General features: G+C 44.1%; 1 protein-coding gene across 1 annotated transcript in view; it reads right to left on the reverse strand.

The window, feature by feature from the left end:
- Nucleotides 1-21,653, reverse strand: part of LOC139565787 (chemokine-like protein TAFA-5) — a 179,484-nt gene extending 157,831 nt beyond the window's left edge. The window contains exon 1 of the mRNA XM_071386350.1: nucleotides 20,747-21,653. Coding sequence (XP_071242451.1) covers nucleotides 20,747-20,858 — 112 coding nt within the window. The 5' untranslated portion in view covers nucleotides 20,859-21,653. The remainder of the gene's footprint in view (nucleotides 1-20,746) is intronic.
- Between the last annotated feature and the right edge of the window lie 2,199 nt (nucleotides 21,654-23,852).

Genomic DNA, 23,852 nt, shown 5'->3' on the forward strand with positions numbered 1-23,852 from the left:
AGGTAAAGTATAAATTATTTCAAATTCCTTACGTAAATTAAACTAGACAGCACCATTTTCTTGTTTGTTTTTTTGCCAGGGGTACACTCCAACACAGAGACGCAATTTACACAGCGCCAGGGGTACAATCCAACACTCAGACATCATTTCCAGATAGCCAGGGGTACACTCCAACACTCAGACATCATTTACAGATAGCCAGGGGTACACTCCAACACTCAGACATCATTTCCAGATAGCCAGGGGTACACTCCAACACTCAGACATCATTTCCAGATAGCCAGGGGTACACTCCAACACTCAGACATCATTTCCAGATAGCCAGGGGTACACTCCAACACTCAGACATCATTTACAGATAGCCAGGGGTACACTCCAACACTCAGACATCATTTACAGATAGCCAGGGGTACACTCCAACACTCAGACATCATTTACAGATAGCCAGGGGTACACTCCAACACTCAGACATCATTTCCAGATAGCCAGGGGTACACTCCAACACTCAGACATCATTTACAGATAGCCAGAGGCACATTCCAACACTCAGACATAATTTACAAACAAAGCATGTGTCATTTAGTGAGTACTCTCTTGATAAGTGTGTGAATTGGATAATTTTCCTGTCCAGCTAAGCATTCAAAATGTAACAAGTAGGTAGCTTTTACCTGGTTGTCAGGTAAAAAAACATTTTTTTAAACTTTATTTAACTTGGCAAGTCAGTTAAGAACAAAATCTTATTTTCAATGGCGGTCTAGGAACAGTGGGTTAACTGCCTTGTTCAGGGGCAGAGCGACAGATTTTTTTACCTTGTCAGCTCAGGGATTCAATCTTCCAACCTTTCGGTTACTAGTCCAACACTCTAACCATTAGAATACCTGCCGTATGGAGTAAAAATAACATGTAGTGAAGTAAAAGTAAAAGTTGTCAAAAATAGAAATAGTAAAGTAAAGTACAGATACCCCTAAAACTAATTAAGTAGTACTTTAAAGTATTTTTTACTTAAGTACTTTACACCACAGCTCTCAAAGCACTCCAGATAGCCAGGGGTACACTCCAACACTCAGACTGTCTGATGACAGTTACCTTTGGATTCTTGGGTACAGGAACAATGGTGGCCATCTTGAAGCATGTGGGGACCGCAGACTGGGATAGGGAGAGATTGAATATGTCAGTAAACACATCAGCCAGCTGGTCTGTGCATGCTCTGAGGATGTGGCTAGGGATTCCGTAAGGGACGGCGGGATTGCGAGGGTTAACATGTTTAAATGTTTTTACTCACGTCGGCCACGGAGAAGGAGAGCCCACAGTCCTTGGTAGCGGGCCACGTCGGTAGAACTGGGTTATCCTCAAAGCGGGTGAAGAACGTGCTTGTCCGGAAGCAAGACGTTAAGCTTGTCCGGAAGCAAGACGTTGGTGTCTGCGACGTGGCTGGTTTATCTTTTGTAGTCCGTGATTGTCTGTAGAATTGCGACTCCACTCTATGCTGACGTTTTGCCTGTTTCATTGCCTTGCGGAGGGGAATTACTATTCTGTTTGTATTCTGCCATATACCCAGTCACCTTGCCATGTTTAAATGTGGTGTTGCGCGCTTTCAGTTTTGCTTGAATGCTGTCATCTATCCACGGTTTCTGGTTAGGGTAGGTTTTAAAAGTCACAGTAGGTACAACATCTCCTATACACTTCCTGATAAACTCAGTTATCCAGTTTCAGTGAATTCGTCAATATTATTCTCGGAAGCTACCCGGAACATATCCCAGTCCGCGTGATCAAAACAATGTTGAAGCGTGGATTCCGATTGGTCAGACCAGCGTTGAATAGTCCTTAGCACGGGTACTTCCTGACTTCCTGTTTGAGTTTCTGCGTATAGGAAGGGAGGAGCAAAATGGAGTCATGGTCAGATTTGCTGAAAAGGAAGGCGGGGAGGGCCTTGTATGCATCCAGGAAGTTGGAGTAACAGTGGTCTAGTGTTTTAGCAGCACGAGTACTACAACCGATATGTTGATAGAATTTAGGCAGCATTTTCCTCAAATTGGCTTTGTTAAAATCCCCAGCTACAGTAAACGCAGCCTCAGGATATATGGTTTCCAGTTTGCATAAAGTCCAGTGAAGTTTCTTGAGGGTCGTCGTGGTATCGGATTGAGGGGGGGGATGTACATGGCCGTGATGTACATGGTCGTAATCAAAGTAAATTACCTTGGGAGATAATACGGTCGGCATTTGATTATGAGGTATTCTAGGTCAGGTGAACAAAATTCCACCATGAGTCGTTAATCATGAAACATACTCTTCTTCCAGGAGGGATGTTTATTCTTGTCGGCGCGATGAACTGAGAATCCAGATGGCTGGACAGACCCCGACAGTATATCCTGAGAGAGCCATGTTTCCATGAACCAGAGTATGTTACAATCCCTGATGTCTCGCTGGAAAGAAACCCTTGCCCTGATCTCGTCAACTTTGTTATCTAGGGACTGAACATTAGCGAGTAATATACTCGGAAGCGGTGGGTGGTGTGCGCGCCTCCTAAGTCGGACTAGAAGACCGCTCCGAGTACCCCTTTTCCATCGGCGTTGTTTTGGGTCGGCCTCTGGAATCAGTTCAGTTGCCCTGGGTGGTGCGAACAAAGTATCCGCTTCGGGATAGTCGTATTCCTGGTCGTAATGCTGGTAGTGCTGGTGAGTTACCGCCGCTCTGATATCCAATAGTTCTTCCCGGCTATATGTAATAAGACATACAATTTTCTGGACTAACAATGTAAGAAATAACACATAAAAAACGAAATACTGCAAAATTTCCTAAGAACTAGAAGCGAGGCAGCCCTCTCTGTTGACGCCATCTTGAAGAGAGGTGGGGAGAGGTGCATTGTTGAGCACGTGTGTGCTGTGTTGTTGGTTTAAAGGGACCCCAAGGCATGTGTTCAATAATAGAAACAGTCAAACGGTAGAAAGGGTTGGCACTAGCATGGCCATGTTGTTGGAGTGTCCTTACAAACTGTGGTCATAGCCTTTCTCTCTCTCTATAGTCACTCCCTCCTTTTGACTCCCCATTTAGCCGGTAAACTCTGCAGTTTTACTCTGCAATAACATGCCACAAGCACCTAGATGTACAGTATTGGAGAATGTCCTTACAAACAGGGGTCACAGCCTTGTTACATCTCCCTATATAGTCCTTATGACTCTCCAGTTAGCCAGAAAACACTACAATTGTACTCTGCAATACAGTGTCCAGGGCTAGGTTTAGCCATTTGGGTGAGCAATTAGCGAAGTAACGAGCGTCAGTACTCTTTGTCATTCAGCCATTCTGTAGCACAGTCTGCTAAACAAGAATATTAGTCAACCAATCAGAGTAAAATGAAGTGTGCTGTCCCTTGGCAGTACGGCGCATGGCGCACGGTCCCAAAATGAGCCACTTAGGACTGAAATAGGACCCGTTGAAAACCCAGCACAAAGCAAAAATATTTTTACGACAAATACTCATGAAGAGGAAATTCAAAAACCTTGCAGCTCAGCGTTTTGTCCCTTTAAAAAAAAAAACTCCCCGGTTTGGTTAAGTGGCCTGTGTGTGTGTGTGTGTGCGTCCGTTTGTGTGCGTGTCTGTGTGTGTGTGCGCGTGCATGCACATGTGTGCATGAGTGTTTGTATTCTAGCCAGGACCTTGCATTTAATTCATCCGGCCTCCTCCACTTTTTGCAAGCGTGCATAATCATTCCATCCACTGTGATATCATCTGCTTAATGCGCCATTTTACCATACAGTTAAACCTGGCCAATAAATCTAACAGAGATCTCCTTTAAATAGTTGCTGGTTGGCTGAGTAATGTGTGCATTAGATTAGTAGTGGCTGGACCCACCGAACCTCCAAGCTGAGAAAATAGGGATGGGGACTCCCTCCCTTAGGATCACATCTTAACACCTTAGTGCCCCAGATAGCTATGATGATGATGATGACAGTGTACGTGCGTGCGCGTGTTTCTGTCCGTCCGTCTGCGAACGCTTGTGTGCATTTACATTTCATTTAGCAGACGCTCTTATCCAGAGCGACTTACAAATTGGAAAGTTCATACATATTCATCCTGGTCCCCCCGTGGGGAATGAACCCACAACCCTGGCGTTGCAAGCGCCATGCTCTACCAACTGAGCCACACGGGACCACCTCTCTGTCTGGTGACTCACTCTATCCATAGTGTTCGTCTATGTGTACATCCCAACAGAAATAAAACCATATCCCATTCATTCTTTCTAGCCATAACATCCCACACTTCACTATTGGCTTCACCATGTGTGGCCCTGTCTATTTTCTCTCCCTAAGCCCCATATCAGAGGTCAAGGTGCGGCTTTTGAAATGGAGACTATGGAATCCACTCAATATCCAATATCAGAGTGTCAAGGTTGCAATGCAACGTCAAACCTTTTTCATTTGTGACATTTGCAGCGGACTCAATTATTTCCGTCTCTTCCGGGGGGCACGGTGGAGAGATCCTATGTGACCTCATTATGGAAATGACAAAGACGGTGTCCCAAATGGCGCCGTATACCCTGTATAGTACACTACTTTTGAATCACAGGGCTCAGGTCAAAAATGGTGCACTATATGGTATACACTGAAATGGGTCCCATTTGGAACGCATAGAAAGCAACCAAAAACATGATACAGTGAGATATGAAATCCAGAGATTATATACAGTACCAGTCAAAAGTTTGGACACACCTACTCATTCAAGGGTTTTTCTTTATTTTTACTATTTTCTACATTGTAGAATAATAGTAAAAATAAAGAAAAACCCTTGAATGAGTAGGTGTGTCCAAACTTTTTTTTAATATTGAAGACATCACAACTATGAAATAACACATATGGAATAATGTAGTAACCCATTTATTTTTAAACAAATCAAAATATATGTTATATTTGAGATTCTTCAAAGTAGCCACCCTTTGCCTTGATGACAGCTTTGCACACTCTTGGCATTCCCTCAACCAGCTTCATGAGGTAGTCACCTGGAGTGCATTTCAATTAACAGGTGTGCCTTGTTAAAAGTTAATTTGTGGAATTTCTTTCCTTCTTAATGCGCTTGAGCCAATCAGTTGTGTTGTGACAAGGTAGGGGTGGTATACAGACCATAGCCCTATTGTTAAAACACCAAGCCCATATTATGGCAAGAACAGTTCAAATAAGGAAAGAGAAACGACAGTACATCATTACTTAAAGACATGAAGGTCAGTCAAGCCAGAAAATGTCAAAAACTTTGAAAGTTTCTTCAAGTGCAGTTGCAAAAACCATCAAGCGCAATGATGAAACTGGCTCTCATGAGGACTGCCACAGGAAATGAGGACTCAGAGTGCAGAGGATACGTTCATTAGAGTTAACAGCCTCAGAAATTGCAGCCCAAATATATTCTTCACAGAGTTCAAGTAACAGACACATCTCAACAACTGTTCAGAGGAGACTGTGTGATTCAGGCCTTCATGGTCCACTTCCTTGGGCCAAGAAACACGAGCAATGAACATTAGACCGGTGGAAATCTGTCATTTGGTCTGATGAGTCAAAATTTGAGATTTTTGGTTATTTTTGGTCCTTTGCTGGTGACACCGTCAGTGATTTATTTATAAATCAAGGCACACTTCACCAGCATGGCTACCACAGGATTCTGCAGCGATACGCCATCCGATCTGGTTTGCGCTTAGTGGGACTATCATTTGTTTTTCAAGAGGACAATGACCCAACACACCTCTAGGCTGTGTAAGGGCTAATTGACCAAGAAGGAGAGTAATGGGGTGCTGCATCAGATGACCTGGCCTCCACAATCACCCGACCTCAACCCAATTGAGATGGTTTGGGATGAGTTGGACCGCAGAGTGAAGGAAAAGCAGGCAACAAGTGCTCAGCAATTGTGGGAACTCCTTCAAGACTGTTGTAAAATAATTCCAGGTAAAGCTGGGAGAATGCCAAGAGTGTGCAAAGCTGTCATCATGGCAAAGGGTGTCTACTTTGAAGAATCTAAAATATTAAATATATTTTCATATATATAACACTTTTTTGGTTACTACATGATTCCATATGTGTTATTTCATAGTGTTTATGTCTTCACTATTATTCTACAATGTAGAAAATAGTAAAAATAAAGAAAAACCCTAGAATTAGTTGGTGTGTCCAAACTTTTGACTGATACTGTATATTTTCCTGTGTTCTTTATCTCTTCAATACAGTACAGGGAGCAGATAGGACTCATTATTTGTTGTTTTCCCTCTCCCTCTCTCTCTCTCTCTCTCTCTCTCTCCCTAATTGCCCCCTGACCCCCTTTCGCCATCTCTCTCTCGTTCTCACATACACATTCTTAAGATATTCCGTAACAGTGCAGAAGGACTTGTTAACTACCGTGCCGACATTTGTCCTGTGTGTTAGGGAGGGTTAGCAGGGAATAACAGGCGAACTGTGATCTCTTATCGAAACAACACGACAGACCACAACAGACGTCACAACCGTCAGCATTAATATTAATGATTACAAGGTCACAAATACTTGGTCCCAAAAGGCACACTATTCCCTACATAGTGCACTACCTGTGACCTGGGGCCCATAGGGCTGTGGTCAAAAGTAGTGCAATACTTAGGGAATAGTGTGCCATTTGGGAAGCACACAAAATGAATTGTTTTCATGTCATGCTTTTAAATTATGTCATTCGTATGAACAATACATGTGTTTCTTAGGGAGTTCTAGAAACTGGGGTTGTTCTGTTGTCTTTGATCTAGATGCAGTGACGTCCCTCGGAATGTCCTCCACGGGCTAAAAGGGAAAAAAAATGAAATGATGAAAGAATGTTATGGAATGATTATGCGTGTGATTAAATAATATTGGAGACCCGGAGGGCTAAGAAAGTAATTGTGAAATAAAGAGTTTCTCCACACTGGAAGATCTGTGCAAGGACCAATTGCTGTCTGTCTCTAGTTGCTGTCTGTCTCTAGACGTTGACAAATGAAGTAATTACATTTGTGTGAATCTGTGGGATTGGTTGTCACTGGATAGTGGAATGGTGTTAGCTAACACTCATTACTGAGATTCACTTGAGGGGCTGATAAATCTGTCAGACTTCATATTAATGAATTTCACCATAATACCCCACAACCCTATTTTGGTTGATTAAAGGGATTACCTGTTTCTCTATGCTAAATATGATCAATATTATGTCATTTTCTGTATGGTAGGAGTAACTGCTTTTTCAACCAAACACTATCCTCTACAGCACACACACACACACACACACACACACACACACACACACACACACACACACACACACACACACACACACACACACACACACACACACACACACACACACACACACACACACACACACACACACAGGCAACGCTGGCACTCTATAGCATAGGCTTCTCATTAACATCAAGGAAATGGCACCCTATTTCATATTTACTTCTGACCAGGGCCCATAATGCTCTGGTCAAAAGCAGTGTGCTGTATAGAGGAGAGGGTTCCATTTGGGACACAGCCATGATTACAGGATCTCTGTTGTTCCACTGTAATGGGTATTCCATATTCTAACCCCGAGGTGCTCCACTTACTGTAGATAACTCACATGCCATGCCAGTGTCACTGTTACAATTAAACACTTTATCACATGCTTAAGGGTTAGGGACAGGGTTAGAGGGAGAGAGAGGGAGGACAGAGGGAGAGAGTTATGAGAGAGGAGGGAGAGAGGGGGGGAGAGAGAGAGAGAGAGAGAGAATAGACACCCCACCCAGACCAGCGAGACACCCTCCAAGACCTGCAGGACCCCCCCGTGGACCTACACATAGAGGACCCACGCCAAGAGGACTTACATCCAGACCACAGCACCCCCAGACACATCCACACCCCCACCCCAACCAATCAACACCCCCCCACATCAACCATGCCCACACCCCATTTAGGCCCCCTCAGATCAGACCTATGCCACTCCTGCCCACCCCATGCACCCCACCCCCGCAAAGAGAGCATCAACATGGAAGTCACACATACGCCCAGGTAGTGAGCGGGCAAACAGGCCCAACCCCCACTCTTACACTCGCCCAAGCCAACGGCATGTACCAGATGCTCAGCAGGCTCTGCTCACACTTACTGGCCTGAGGCCAAACCACACGGCCAACAACATTGGACACTTTATGGAACAAAAAGCCTTCACTATATCATCCTGGAATATCCAAGGCCTGAGGTCATCTGCCTTTGGCCTAAAGAGCAGGAACACGGACTTCACCAAAGAAATCGGTAATGCAGACATTGTCATCCTGCAAGAAACATGGTATAGCGGAGACGGACCCACTGGTTGCCCTCTAGGTTACAGACCCAATGTATGACCATATTAGAGAGACATATTTCCCTCAGATTACACAGATCCACAAAGAATTCGAAAACAAATCCAATTTTGATAAACTCCCATATCTACTGGGTGAAATTCCACAGTGTGCCATCACAGCAGCAAGATTTGTGACCTGTTGCCACAAGAAAAGGGCAACCAGTGAAGAACAAACACCACTGTAAATACAACCCATATTTATGTTTATTTATTTTAACTTGTGTGCTTTAACCATTTGTACATTGTTACAACACTGCATATATATAATATGACATTTGTAATGTCTTTATTGTTTTGAAACTTCTGTATGTGTAATGTTTACTGTTCATTTTTATTGTTTATTTGACTTTTGTATATTACCTACCTCACTTGCTTTGGCAATGTTAACACATGTTTCCCATGCCAATAAAGCCCCTTGAATTGAATTGAATTGAATTGAGAGAGAGAGAGAGAGAGAGAGAGAGAGAGAGAGAGAGAGAGAGAGAGAGAGAGAGAGAGGGAATGAGAGAGAGAGGCAGAGAAAGCGAGAGAGAGAGAGAGAGAGAGAGAGAGAGAGGGAGTGAGAGAGAGAGGCAGAGAAAGCGAGAGAGAGAGAGAGAGAGATTCCCCCATCCAGAAGCTGCCAGGCTTAACCAAGCCATGTTTCACATGTAGAAAAGTATCAGCTGGAATTACACTGCTACAGCTGAATGGATACCTTCAGGCTTCACTTCCTGGTTCTCTCTTACAGAAAATGTCTTATAGGGGTGTCTTATCCCTTCTCTCTCTGTTTCTCTCTCTTCTCTATCACTTCTCTTATCTCCCTCTTCTCTCTCTCCCTTTCTTCCTCGCTCTGTCTTCCTTTTTCTTTTCCTTTCCATTATTCCTCGTAATAATATCACATAACACGACATAACGTTATCCATAATGTGTGTGGAATGCCATTTCTTACAATACTCAACTCTGCATTCCGAAATGACATTGTCAGAACAAACAGTAAGACCTACCGCAAATGAGAGCATGCTGAGATGTGCATATCGATCACATAAATTGCTAAATATAAAAGAAATACCATATAGTCCAATGATTCCAGTCCAGAAATGGCCTATGATTGATGCAAGCCTAAAAAAACACCTGTGGGTCCATCAGTAACCGCTGCTGTAACACAATCCGTTGTGACAAGTGTCCAGGTAATGCAATGTATGGCATACTGCCAAGAGAAGACAGACTGTCCCATTTTACCCAGACCTGAGAATGAGCCATACATTTCAACACGTGCTCATATCTAACTGTGGGTGAAGTGCTGCTGTCCGTCTGCCATATAGATAGATGTAGATGGAAGATAGAAGATGGTATATAGATGGCATTTACCATACAGTGCACTGGATTTATAGCTCTTGTGTTTCAACTACTAAAACATGTCGCAGGGCCACAACCTGATATAATATCTTCAGCTCAACGATCCTAACATTAGCCCTGACAGTCATAACGATAATGCACTTATTAAAACTTCATAGTATAGGTCTGTTATCGTGTGACGCGTGTGTGGGGCTCCGTGGCAGGACAGCGACAATTGATTGACTAGAGTTGACTTCAACACCATTAGGTGCCCCAGCAACATGCATCAACCAGGCACAGTTCCTTATTCTGCAGATGAACTACCTCTCAGGCACAGAGATGAATGGTCCTGTCTCGTCTAATGTAATATTTGTTTCTCCTTCTTGAAGTCTCCACTCCGCTAGTGTCCGTCTCCATCTGACTTCCTCATTGTATTACCTCACACTTTATTCCCGAGACAGACTGTGGATCTGTGGGTCGGCGGACCGAACGTTTTCATCCATCTGCTTTTGTCTCATTTTTCTAATGTGTTTTTTCTTTTCTTTTTTCTTTGCTGTAAGCTCTCTCTCTCCCTCTCTCCACCCCTCTCTCCCTCTCTCTCTCTCTATCCACTTTGCTGGCGTCTCCTCTCTGCTCCAGACGTTTGCTGTCGTGGGCCTGTGAGCTGTCTGTCTGTGACGGGGCTAGGGCCCTCCAGGAATTCAAAACGCCACTGTGGCATTTTTTTTCTTCAAAGCGATTGCTTTTTTTTCAATAATAAAGAGAAGTAGCTCTAACCGTCCTCTGTGAATGGATTTACTCTCCCTCAGCGAATCAAACGTACTTTCTCTTGCTCTCTCTCCAAGTGTCCAGACAGGACCCCAGGTGTATTTGATCCTGTGTGTTTCTGTTGTTATAAGTCATTGTGTAACTAAACGATCACTCTATATGCCTATCAATGATCAAACTTGTAAGTTACAGTGAAGGCACTAAACTCATCAGGGTGTAATGTCAATACCCATGCATTATGCATGCTGTTTTAATGCCTATCAAAAATATATTACACTCATATCAACTCATGATGCGAGTGACATGCAGCATTTAACCAGGAATCATCTCTATAATTGATGACAGACTCACTGATGCCAGAGCTAAATACAAACACATGTAGGCTAGTTTGTTCACTCATATCATGCTTCATGAACAACATGTGTAGACCGACAGTGAAACGGTTACTTACGACGCACGTGGGTGAAACGGTTACTTACGGCGCACGCGACTAATAAAATGTGCTTTGATTCGTTATCAGTTACATCTCTGAGAAGGTAAACAAACTAGCGTACGTGTATGTTTGATATTACATTCTGTTTTTCTATACAGGTGTCAGTTACATCAGCTTTCACATTGAGAGACAGAGGCTTTCGAGAGACAACATGGTCTCAATTGAATACGTCGAAAATAGTGACGTTGAACCATTGTATGTCATTCATAACCCAAGCTGATATGTTAGTTTGGCGAGAACACAGCACAAGATACCAGCACTCTACCCTGTGAAAGCAACTTAATGTGAACTGCTTTCACAACTATCACCCCTTTATAGGCCCTTTATAGGCCCCAAGGATCTGTTAACATGTCATCTAGTCAACAAACCTCTCTTGTGGTGACCCTACGCAGGCAGTAGGGGATGTGCAGTTTTCAAAAGCTGCAGTTTCACTGCTGATCGAGTTGTGAAAACAGAGCTACGAATGTCAACAATATCCATCTCTTTATCTCATTCAACAGACAAGCTGGTAGTTTATAGTGTAACAGATTTGATTTTCTCAAAAAACACAATGCAATTCTCTGCATAATTTCCAATCCCCCATATATATATATACATTTCTTATTTTCTTAAATATCTTTTCATTCTTTATTATTTTCCCCTAACCTTACCACCCTCATGTATTTGGAGTAAACTAATGGGCAACAACACTTAGGCTTCTACTTCCAGCTTATACACACTATATACATTTTGCAGACATGGTACATTTTACATTAGTTATCTTTTTAATTTATTTTTATCCTTCAGCTACCCTCAACCCCTCCCATGTGTTATGTTTGTTTGTGTTTGTGTGTTGTGGTCATCTGTAAACATAAACAACCGTGGTGACAGAGATGGATTGTCATGCTGGTTTATTTCATTAGGCTATTCTCCTGTGTGTTTCCAAAATGAATTGCTGGAACAGATGGAGCCAATAAATACGATGGTGATATGTAGAAGATGGACACTGGGCTTGTAATTGAATAGCGTGTCTTTATTTGTCCTAGGTGTTACCAGGTATGAGGTATTGGAATAGCAGATTGAAAAGGCAATAGTCATTGATTTTCCCATTACACAGAGAACAACATAGAATGTTGTGGTGTCTCTCTGAATTCATTTTGTTTGTACTTTTATCCTGGACCAAAGAAACAGGATCATTACTTCTCTAGAAGACTGGATTTATAAGCAATTAGAAACAATCAATATTCCGATATATTTGAGCTGCATCCAGCAATGTCAAAGACATATCTGATTATTCTCATGAACTTATTTTAGGATCGTCAAAGGGATAGTTTGTTAAAGATAATCGTTAAGGGATTTGATCAGACTTGGATTCCATTGGTGGTACTCTGGTAATACAGGCAATGGAAAAAGATACAGTATTTGAGCCACATCCACCAATATCACCAGGCTAATAAATATCAAAGACAAATCATAAAAGGGATCATCAGTTATTAATGGATGTGAACAGTATCAGCAGTAGATTACTATGTCATCAGTGAGAAGCATTACTCTGTTACCACACTGCTGTGATGGATGCTCACGCATTATATACCAACTAGGATTTCATCACTAAACAATATTTTATGAGTCACAAAATACTCATCTTCTGCCAACATTTCTCTGGCCCATCTGTGATACATACATGAACACCACAGAGCTGAGGAACTTCCTCCACATCCTATATGACACCCATGGTCACACCATTCGGTAAAGTAGCTCCATTTTCCACACAGAGATGCATTATGTTCTTTCTTTCTCCTTTCTGTTGGTGAAAACCTCCACAAGTTTGATAGTTATAGATGTACATGTAGACAGTGGCTCAATTTCTATACCCAGAAAAATGCCCTTCGTGCAATGTCAGAAATAGAATACGATGTTCAAATGCAGGCTTGTTTACCTACTGGTGCTGCTTGGATTTTGAGGGCAGTTCCTTGTCATCTTGCTGCAGAAATTTCAAACACATTGACGTCTCAGGCAAGTTTCTCAGGCTAGGTATCAGGGGCTTGGGTTATCAGATGATATCATATTGGGTTTTCCCCATGAACGCCCTGAGGCCTGAGTCTACAGTGCTGAATCTACAGTGCTGAGTCTACAGGGCCGAGGCTACAGCGGGATACAGAAGGCTGTGTTCCCCATGCAGCGTTCGAAGGCCAGTACAATATTATTGATTCAGGTAGAGCAAGCAGACTGAGACATGTAGATAAACAAACAGAACAGAGAGCATTAGAAGATGCTCCATCTAAGACAGTGGGATATCTGTGGGTGTGTGTGCTGGTGTTCGGAGTGAGCCGGGTATGCGGTGTGCTGAGTGACGTGCGTGCTGAGAATGTGGGTGTGAGTCAGAGGGTGTCTAAAGTGAACGGGGATGTGTGGTGGGCTGTAATGACTACTGAAGACGTGTGGGGCGGTAGTGACTCATAGTGGTGTGTTATAGGGGCTGGTGGTGCTGTCGGCCTATCGATGACAGCAGGTGTTACATCAGGACCAGGCATGATTCATCTGCTACTGCTGGATTTGACCCTGGGGGTGGGAGGTGCAGAAGGGGAGAAGGGAAAAACTGTACAGGCTTCCCTTCACCCACCTTCTCCCTCTCCGATCTCTCTCACGATCAGCATAAGCACCCTGAGAAACAATATGCTCCTGAGATCTTACTTATAGACTGACTCCCACACAACACACTGAAACAGCACACACACACACACACACACACTAACACACTTTTCCCCTTCAGATACATGCAGTGATAATGATCCATCGGCATCAACATCCCAACCTAACCTCCCAGTACAGCTTGTTAATAGCCCAGCGTTTGTTCTACTTTGCACGATCACAACCACCTGACTGATATTCATGTAGTAACCCCACAGAGGACCCCAGTCACACACGTTCCGATGGTTCTAACTAGCACCGGGCTAACGTTATTGGCATTTAGACTTTTATCTCTATGGCCTCATCGTTAGCAATTCAACGCCAACAAGCAGAGCCAATGAATGAGTAAAAATGTATATCACTGGAACAAACCAACAAACGCATCTCGAGTCACATCCAGAGGAGGGAGCTACAGTGCACTGAAAAAAAACTGTCTCTTTAACTAAATATATGTGTGTGTAGTTCACTTAAAAACAATAAATATTATCAGTGGCTAAGGACATATTTTAAACGTAATCAGGACATCCATGGGAATGAACTAACCCCAGTCTTTGACATGCTGTTGGTGAATTAAGCTGAAGTGTCATCTCTAGTGTGCAGCCTTGTGTGTGTCTCTCTCTCACACACACACAGACAGGAGCACTCTCTCTCTCTCTCTCTCTCTCTCTCTCTCTCAGCTGTGTTTGTGCAGATCTCACAGTGAGATGCTAATTTTGAGAGACATTTACCATATGAGTCACAGTCATAATCACAGACCTTCCATTTATTTCCTCTCAGCCGCTTACGGTCACACTCGTGAGAAAATAGGTGTCACGCGGAGCATGCACTGGTGTGTGTGTGTTTATGGTCAATAATACACAAAGTCAGATGACATTGCTCTGTAATATATGCTAATTACAAAATAGACTAGATTCTCTTTAGCCCTATATACTGTTGGACACCTCTCATGGATGTCCTAGATGGCTACAATGATGCCAAGTAGCGTGAAAAGGAGGAGCAGCGTTTAATGGGGAAATGGACCTGGGAGGAGATACTGGATGAAGCAGGACCCTGGACACACGCACCAGGCCTCCAGTGCGCCTCCAGAGTCCGGTATGTCCTGTTCCTCCTCCCCGCACTCGCCCTGAGGTGCGTGTCCTCAGCCCGGTGCCACCAATACCAGGCCTCCAGTGCGCCTCCAGAGTCCAGTACATCCTGTTCCTCCTCCCCAAACTCGCCCTGAGGTGCGTGTCCTCAGCCCGGTACCACCAGTTCCGGCACCACGCATCAGGCCTCCAGTGCGCTTCCACAGTCCAGTACGGCCTGTGCCTCTTCCCTGCACTCGCCCTGAGGTGCATGTCCTCAGCCCGGTACCACCAGTTCCAGCACCACGCATCAAGCTTCCAGTGCGCTTCCATAGTCCAGAGCTTCCGGTGACAGTACCCAGTCCAGAGCTTCCGGCGACAGTACCCAGTTCAGAGCTTCCGGCGACAGTACCCAGTCCAGAGCTTCCGGCGACAGTACCCAGTCCAAAGCTTCCGGCAACAGTACCCAATCCAGAGCTTCCGGTGACGTTTCACAGTCCGGAACCTCCAGTGACGGGCCACAGTCCGGAACCTCCAATGACGGGCCACAGTCCGGAACCTCCAACGACGGGCCACAGTCCGGAACCTCCAACGATGGGCCACAGTCCGGAACCTCCAACGACGGGCCACAGTCCGGAACCTCCAACGACGGGCCACAATCCGGAACCTCCAACGACGGGCCACAATCCGGAACCTCCAACGACGGGCCACAGTCCGGAACCTCCAACGACTGGCCACAGTCCGGGGCCTCCAGCGACGATCTCCAGTCCGGAGCTTCCAGCGACGATCCCCAATCCGGAGCCTCCAGCGACGATCCCCAGCCCGGGGCCTCCAGTGACGATCCCCAGTCCGGGGCCTCCAGTGACGGTCCCCAGCCCGGGGTCTCCAGCGACGGTCGCCAGCCCGGGGTCTCCAGCGACGGTCCCCAGCCCGGGGTCTCCAGCGACGGTCCCCAGCCCGGGGTCTCCAGCGACAGTCGATGATCCGCAGTCCAGAGCCTCCGGCGATGATCCACGGTCCGGATTTACAAAGGCGGAGGGATCAGTGTAAAGAGGGGGGCGGTGTCCAGAACCAGAGCCATCACCGAGGGTAGATGCCCACCCGGACCCTCCCCTATAAGTTCAGGTTTGCGGTCGGGAGTCTGCACCTTTGGGGGGGGGGGGGGTACTGTCATGCCCTGACCTTAGTTATCTATGTTTTCTTTATTATTTTGGTTAGGTCAGGGTGTGACGAGGGTGAGTATGCTTGTTTTGTATTGTCTAGGGTTTTTTGTATGTCTAGGTGTTTGTAAGTCTAGGCATATGTATGTCTATGGTGACCTGAATTGGTTCCCAATCAGAGGCAGCTGTTTATCGTTGTCTCTGATTGGGGATCATATTTAGGTTGCCATTTTCCCTTTTGGTTTTGTGGGTTCTTATTCTATGTTTAGTTGCCTGTCTGCACTAGCCATATTAGCTTCACGGTTCGTTTTGTTATTTTGTTCGTGTTGTTCAGTGTTCATTCTTTAAATAAAGAAGAATGTACGCTGATCACGCTGCGCCTTGGTCTCCTCCCTACGACAGCCGTGACAAATGATGAGCATGGAAAATAATTGGCTAATTGTTTTAGGGGGTAATTGTTTCCAAAAATCCTGTTCCGTCCATCCAGAATGTATAATGTGTGGATATCTGTGCAGGACCCGACTGAGAAAAACTTTTCTCCAAACCGGCACCTATAACTCCGCTGTGTTATAGGTCCCAGTTTGGATTTTTTGGGGGGGCTCAGATGGTTTCTATACAGATAGCCACACATTATAAAATCGGGATTGTACAATCGGGATAATACAAGGATTATACAAGGAGTTACGGATTATAGATTCAGTAACAGGATTTTCAGAAACAAGTACCGCCTTAAAACATTTTGCCAGTTATTTTCCAAGCTATATATGGCTAGATTGTCCTTATTTTAATGCTGCCATTTCCTGACAAACATTATATGAAGTCTTATAATGCGATATAGCCAAAATATCATATCATTATATATATATGTAACATTCTTTACAGTGTGACGGTATTTTATGGTATTTTATGTTTTTGAATAGTAAAAGTTCTAAATATGCTTCATGAGTAGTTGTCACGCCCTGACCATAGAGAGCTTTTTATTCTCTATGTTGGTTAGGTCGGGGTGTGACTAGGGTGGGTCATCTAGGTGATTATGTTTCTATGTTGGCCTGGTATGGTTCCCGAATCAGAGGCAGAGGTTTGTCGTTGTCTCTGATTGGGGATCAAATTTAGGCAGCCATTTCCCCTTTGTGCTTTGTGGCATCTTGACTATGTACTGTATAGTTGCCTGTGAGCACTATAGTATCTTCATATTTCGTTTTGCTATTTCTTGTTTTGTTTTGCTGTGAGTTTCACCTGGTAATAAAAAGATGTGGAACCCAGATCACGCTGCGCTTTGGTCCAGTTATTATGACGAGCGTGACGGTAATTCATGACCCTAGGGTGGCCACACAAATTAAAAGTGATTTCAATGGGTCTTTCTCCATTCTGATGGTTTTATTCTGTTCAATCCAACTCCAACAACAACAATTTCATGAATTCTGTAATTTCCTGCACTCATTTGTTAGCATTTCCACACTGTGCCACTGTGCATGATATGGGCAAAATATCTAGGCCTAATTAAATGGTGAACTGTTGGAATCATGGAAATAGAATGCTTATTCTAACTCTATAGCTGGAAAATACACTAAATGTCCCAACAATTTGGACACCTTCCTAATATTGAGTTGCACCGCCCTTTGCACTCAGAACAGCCTCAATTCGCCAGGGAATGGACTCTACAAGGTGTCAAAAGCATTCCACAGAGATGCTGGCACTCCAATGCTTCCCACAGTTGTGTCAAGCTGACTATATGTCCTTTGGGTGGTGCACCATTCTTGATACACACAGGAAACTGTTGAGCGTGAAAAACCCAGTAGCATTGCAGTTCTTGACAAACTCAAGCCGGTGCGCCTGGCACCTACTACCATACCCCGTTCAAAGGCACGTACATATTTTGTCTTGCCCATTCACCCTCTGAATGGCACACATACACAATCCATGTCTCAATTGTCTCCAGGCTTAAAAATCCTTCTTTAACCTGTCCCCTCACCTTCATCTACATTGTTTGAAGTAGATTTAATAGGTTACATCAATAAGAGATCATAGCTTTCACCTGGATTCACCTGGTCTGTATATGCCATGGAAATAGCAGGTGTCCCTAATGGTTTGTATACTCAGTGGAGTGGGCAGCACTTTGAATATATTGTTATTTGACATGACAATGAATGACCAAGCCAGGGAGGAACTATTGTGAAAGAGTAGGAACCAAAGTGTTGGTCAGTGTTTCCCAGAGGACCCTAATTAGATGTTAGATGACATGTTTTCTCTTATTTCATGTAGCTAGCACAAGCTAACATATTTATGCTTTGCCTATTCCTCTCTGATTTAGAAGATACCATTACACAAACAACATGGTGATCTTTGCCTACACCAGAACTGGTATCAGGCTGTATGAGCTAGCTACGTTTGCTTTGACTATTTGTACATTTAGCAAGCTAGCTAGCCAGCTTACTTACATTAGCGGCTAACACAATTTATTTTACTCACAACTTGCTAAGAAAAGACAAACTAGCTGTTTGCAGACAATAAGATACACAAACTAATTGTGTAAATATAGACCGCTTGTGGATTTATATTAAGAACCAAAGTGGAAATCCATGTTGTTGTTAACATCTTGTTGCATCTGACCATGCATACAGTGTGACGGCATGGCAAGTGCTCGTGACTCCGTGGTTGTTTGGTTGAGCCACAACTTGAGTGACGGGGCAGGGCTTGGTGTGGGAAGCGCATGGGGAAGCGACATGCAGGAGGAAAGAGAGAGAGAGACGCCTCGAGTAGCAAACGGAGTCAACTAAAAAAATTGACATTACACGTGCCAGTGTGGCGTATCCCATTTAACAAACCAAACACTGAAATATCGTTATAGAAGGTAAAGTAAAAACCCATACCGGTCCGTGCATCACTACCGGTAAAATACAGTACACTGCCCAGCCCTAGTCCAAACCCTCTCATCCAGCTGATGTAATCACACACAGGCTGTACTTTCATCTCATACCCAGCATAACAATTATGGATCAGCTCTGGCTATATTTCTGTTCTGTGACTCACAGAAGAGAAGCATGCCATCTGTTGGTAACGGGGTCTGTTGGTAAGCCAGTCCAGTCAGGTTCTGAGATTCATGTCAGAGACCACAAGTAGGTCAGGGCACTGCTTCAGAAGCCATTTTGGATAGGGGGAAGAGTGCAGGAGAGACAAGTGAAGGTAGACAGGAGAGTACAGTAGAGGCAGCCTAGGACGAGAGGGACAGGACTGGACAAGGAAAGGGACAGCGGAAGGAGTCAGACCATGGTAGAAAAGACAAGCCAGGAGGGAAGAAATGTACAAAAACAGGTAGGTCAGAAATCATCAAGGAAAGGGACACAGGAAACAGGTGTAAAATCAAGTTAGAGACAAACAGCTGTTTAACAGTAGGGAGGATCAGTATGGCTCTGTAGACTGCTGACCAGAGCAAACAGCCAACATTGCAAAAGAGAACCTCCCTCTACATTTTTTCTTCATCTCGTCAATACCAGAATATGTGGGGAATCTAGTTTCAGGCTTTTCTTTTACACCTGCTACGTTAGGTTTCCACAGAGGAATAGTTTCTACACACACACTTACACACACAGACACACATTGATCTGAGACATCCAGAGAAACACTGGCCAATGATTAAACAGCCACAGTCTCTGTGTGATCGAAACACACAGGCCGTTCATTCTCAAGACAAAAGAGAAGAAAATGAAAAAGCGGATTCAATTCCCTCCTCGACTTTTGCTGCAGCCTATAATGAACCTAAGACCCTGGAAGAGGAGAGGAAATGAGTCCCATGTAGCTCAGTTGGTAGAGCATGGCTCTCGCAATGCCAGGGTTGTTGGTCAATTCCCATCGGGTCCCAGGAGGAAAATGTATGCACTCACTACTGTACCTCGCTCTGGATAAGAAGCTCTGCTAAATTACAAGTACGTTCAATGAAATTCTAGCGAAAAGGAGGGATCTGTTTGTGTGGTAAATGTGCCCCTAGTCGTTAGCTTAAGTGCTAATAAAATGGCTTAGCTTGTAATACGCTTATCGTGGTTAATGCACAACGAATGCTTCCTTTCCCATACGCTTTCACACATAACCCATAGTGCCAGCTGGAGATCACTCTCAAGTGAATAATACTGGCATGGCATGCTATCCTTTCATGGTCAGAATACACAGATGAGTTAGGGCCGGCCAAGAATGTCTCTCTCTTAGATGACATTTTATCTCAATGAGACTAACCTGGGTGGGCTAAATAAAGATGAGATCAAATGTAGATTTTTCATTCATGGTATTTTCTTCATTTAAATGTGATGATGATGAAGAAGCTTCCACCTAATGAGTGTATCACAGTCCAGTGCAATCCAGCTGCAACCAGGTGAAATACGGCAATGATCTAATAGCACAAACAGTGGCTGATGCGTGATTGCCCTTTCCACAGGATGATGGTAATGAAGTATGCCACCAACTTGACAATTCCACACATCCAACAGAGTGAGTGTGCTACTCTTATTATAAACTGTGTCCTTATAAGGAAATTATTAGTTGCCTGTGTGTGTGTGTGTGTGTGTGTGTGTGTGTGTGTGTGTGTGTGTGTGTGTGTGTGTGTGTGTGTGTGTGTGTGTGTGTGTGTGTGTGTGTGTGTGTGTGTGTGTGTATGTGTGTGTGTGTGCGTGTGTGTAATTGTGCATACGTGCGTGGGCGCGTTCTTGCATGAGATCGGAACTGTTATCCAATAGCCTACTTTTGAAACGATATTAGTTCGACTGCAATGGCAAAACCAATAACCCTTGAAGTGATTTCCGATATTGCTGTCGCATAATTTTCATGCCAAAGCAGTAGACAGTGACACCACGGTAACCCTATAGTCTACGGCAGCAGCACTCTCTCAATATGAACCAATATGACCAGGGAAAACGAGCCAGAGCTAGAGGACTTACCGCAGTAGATGATTAAGAGACTGGTCAACAGTATCACAGCCCAGAAAGTTGAAGACATCCTTGGCCAGGGGCTGGCATCCTTACGTTTAGTCAACCTCAAAGCCGGAGCCATTGAACAGAGCGATACCCTCTCACAAAAATCAAAAGTAATTTCACCAGCCAGGTCTTTCTCTTACGACGCGCCTCTCTCCACGTGTAATCCTTGGAAAAAACATGTTGAGAACGAACCTCTCATTGCAAAAGCTCTCATATGGCTATGCAGCCGGTGCGTAAAAAATGTAGCATCTTCTTGAGGTTCACAGCTGACGAAAAAAAGGTGTCTTGGAACGCTTGGGAACTCACATGTGACGCAATTAAATGTTTCGTATTCCAAAGAGAACCCACTTCTCAGTGATATTTGTAGAAGTAACAGGCTAGTTCAGGATAATCAGGAGAATAGGTTTGGCATCCTGAAATCGCAGTATGATCTCCATTATGATTGCTATAAAGGATTGAAAGATGCAATCACCTGTACCGCAACGTCGTAACGCTCCTCTAATTCAACTGTGGTAGAGGATGTGTGAATCGTTTAGGCTCCCAGGTAAAGAAAAACACTGGACATATGTAGTTCGTCAACAATGTCCTTTTAAAACTGATAAAGAATAGCATATGGGATCTACCCTAGAAAGAAAGTCCTTAGAGATCACACGTCACTATCGACTGTCCTCAAACCCAAACTTGTAGATGATCACCATCATGCGCGCCGTTATTCTATACTGGTAGAATAAAACGGAGGATGGAGAGAGAAATAACGAGAGAGAGTGTGAGAGAAGTAGAGAGTGAGCGCAGGATGCGTCGTCAATTCCCTCCAAATGATTTTGAGACTAGAATGTGCGTTATATCGCCGGAATAAAATAATGTTCGGAAAAATAAAACTACATCAAAAATATATCACCAATTAACATCTAATAACGTGGTTCTTGCTGTATGTACAGGACAAACAGCAAGCAGCCCTCCCTAAACTCACATACTGGGATGCTCACAGGTGGCGCGTGTGTGTGTGTTGATTTTTAGGCTAGAGTACAGGCTGTATCTGTTAATGCATTTCCTGGAAATAATCAAAATCACACACATACATATCAAACACAACATTGTTTCATCTCTACTGAACATAGTTTATGTCCTATAGTGTAGAAACATATCAAGAATGTCAGAGGCCGTTACTTGATTGATAGTGCCTAAACATATCCCATGGCAACTGTGTCCAAGCCGGCCATAACTCGAAGTTCAGCCCCACTTCTACTGGACAGCGCCCCGACTGCATATCAGCACCATGTGTCTATTGGACAGCGCCAGCGATGGTCGAATAGCAGAAGAGAAGTGCTGTACATTTTTGTTTTTAGGGTTTGAGCCACTATGCATTAATTACCATGAAATTACGACCTGATTCATTATATCTAATTAATTAATGCCCTATATTCGAAATATTATATATTTTTTTATAGTAGGGATTGTATTTCTACTATAAGGCAGTGTGTGGGCCATAGCATCTTTGAGTGGTTTATAGGCCTATCTCTTGGTTAGCATTGGCCTACAAACCATTCAAAGACGCTATGAACTGGGCCCACATACTGCCTTACCATAAATATAGAATCCCTATTAGAAAAAGTATTATATTTCTATGGGCCTTACTCTCTTACATACTTCAGTGATCTGAAAGACCCAGAACTCAGAGTTATGCTTAGTTATTCTAACAGACAAGCACTGAGTCTGAATACTATTTTCCACTACATCAATTCCACCCTCCCCCTCTCTCTTCCCACATCAGGACTTAAGCATTTAAAATTCTAAGCCTGTTTTAAATGGAAAGCAGTGCATGAATAGATAGTTGGAATGAGAGCCAGGGAGAGAGAGAGAGAGGGGAAGGGAGAGAGAGCGGTTGGCACGGTGCCCGCACTATGCTGGCAGTGGATCAGGTACAGCGGGCCTGGCCGCGCCTTGGCACGAGGCACACTCACCCAGCGCTCGCTGCATTAATTCCAGCCAGGAGACAGGGCAGGAGGTGTGGCCTACATATGTTTTTAACTCCCTCACTTTTTTCTGATTGGTTTTTCCAAGCGCCAAATGTACAGTCTGTTGATAAGGGTAGAAATGACTAGGGATGAATAAACAGGGGTATGGTAGAAAAGATAAACCTTGTTGTGAATGAGTAGCTTAAGCTGCAACCCATGACTGATGGCATTCCCCTGTAATAGCATGATCACAGCACATTTATTCTGAGTATTGACGGGAAGAAGCTTGATCACATAAGCATCGTCCATACAGAAATAGGCCTATATAGTTCATTCAAAAATCAGGTATTAGTCATTCAATTAGCATTTTGTTATTCTGAAAGTGTGACCAAAGCTCTTCTTGTATTCTCTTCCTAAAAGTTTGTGTTAGAGTTTGAAAACTCTATGTCTCCCTATTCCAGTACACTAATTCTGCTCTCAAACATTCTCAGGTCACAATCTTCAGATTTTACAGACTCCTTCCTGAAGTTTTGTTATTAGTTTTCGGGTTGTGTCCTTTGGTGCAAAGACAGGGTTCTGTCCTGGGCTTATCTGTTCTGTATGAAACCCAGACCCAGGCTGTGTCCCAAATGGATGGCTATTCCCAATACAGTGCACTCCTTTGACCAGGGCCCATATTAGATGCACTATGAAGGGAATAGGGTGTCATTTGGGATGCATTTCTCGCCCTCCCTGTGGTGCTTCTGTTCTGGTAATACACCACTTAGTAGGGAGCCTCTCCTGATGCTACCTCACGCATCCGTCTGTGACAGGGTGCATCCCAAATGGCACCCTATTTCCTACAGAGTGCACTACTTTTGACCAGAGCCTGGTCAAAAGTAGTGCACTATATAGGCAAAAGGGTGCCATTGGCGACGCAGACTTAGACCAACCTGACCTTCTCTCTCTGCTACTCTCTGCTATCCCTTTGATCTGCCTAGACGTGATGACTTCCTCTTTATTGGGTCTGGCTGGATGGCGAAGTGCCTCTGAACTCAGCGTGTCGCCCGCTAAGCTACGCAGGCCCACTGAGGACACTTCCTGTTGGGTGAGATTTACTATGCAAACCTACTAAA

The sequence above is a fragment of the Salvelinus alpinus genome, chromosome 37 (genome assembly GCF_045679555.1).
Source record: "Salvelinus alpinus chromosome 37, SLU_Salpinus.1, whole genome shotgun sequence".
Lineage (NCBI taxonomy): Eukaryota > Metazoa > Chordata > Actinopteri > Salmoniformes > Salmonidae > Salvelinus > Salvelinus alpinus.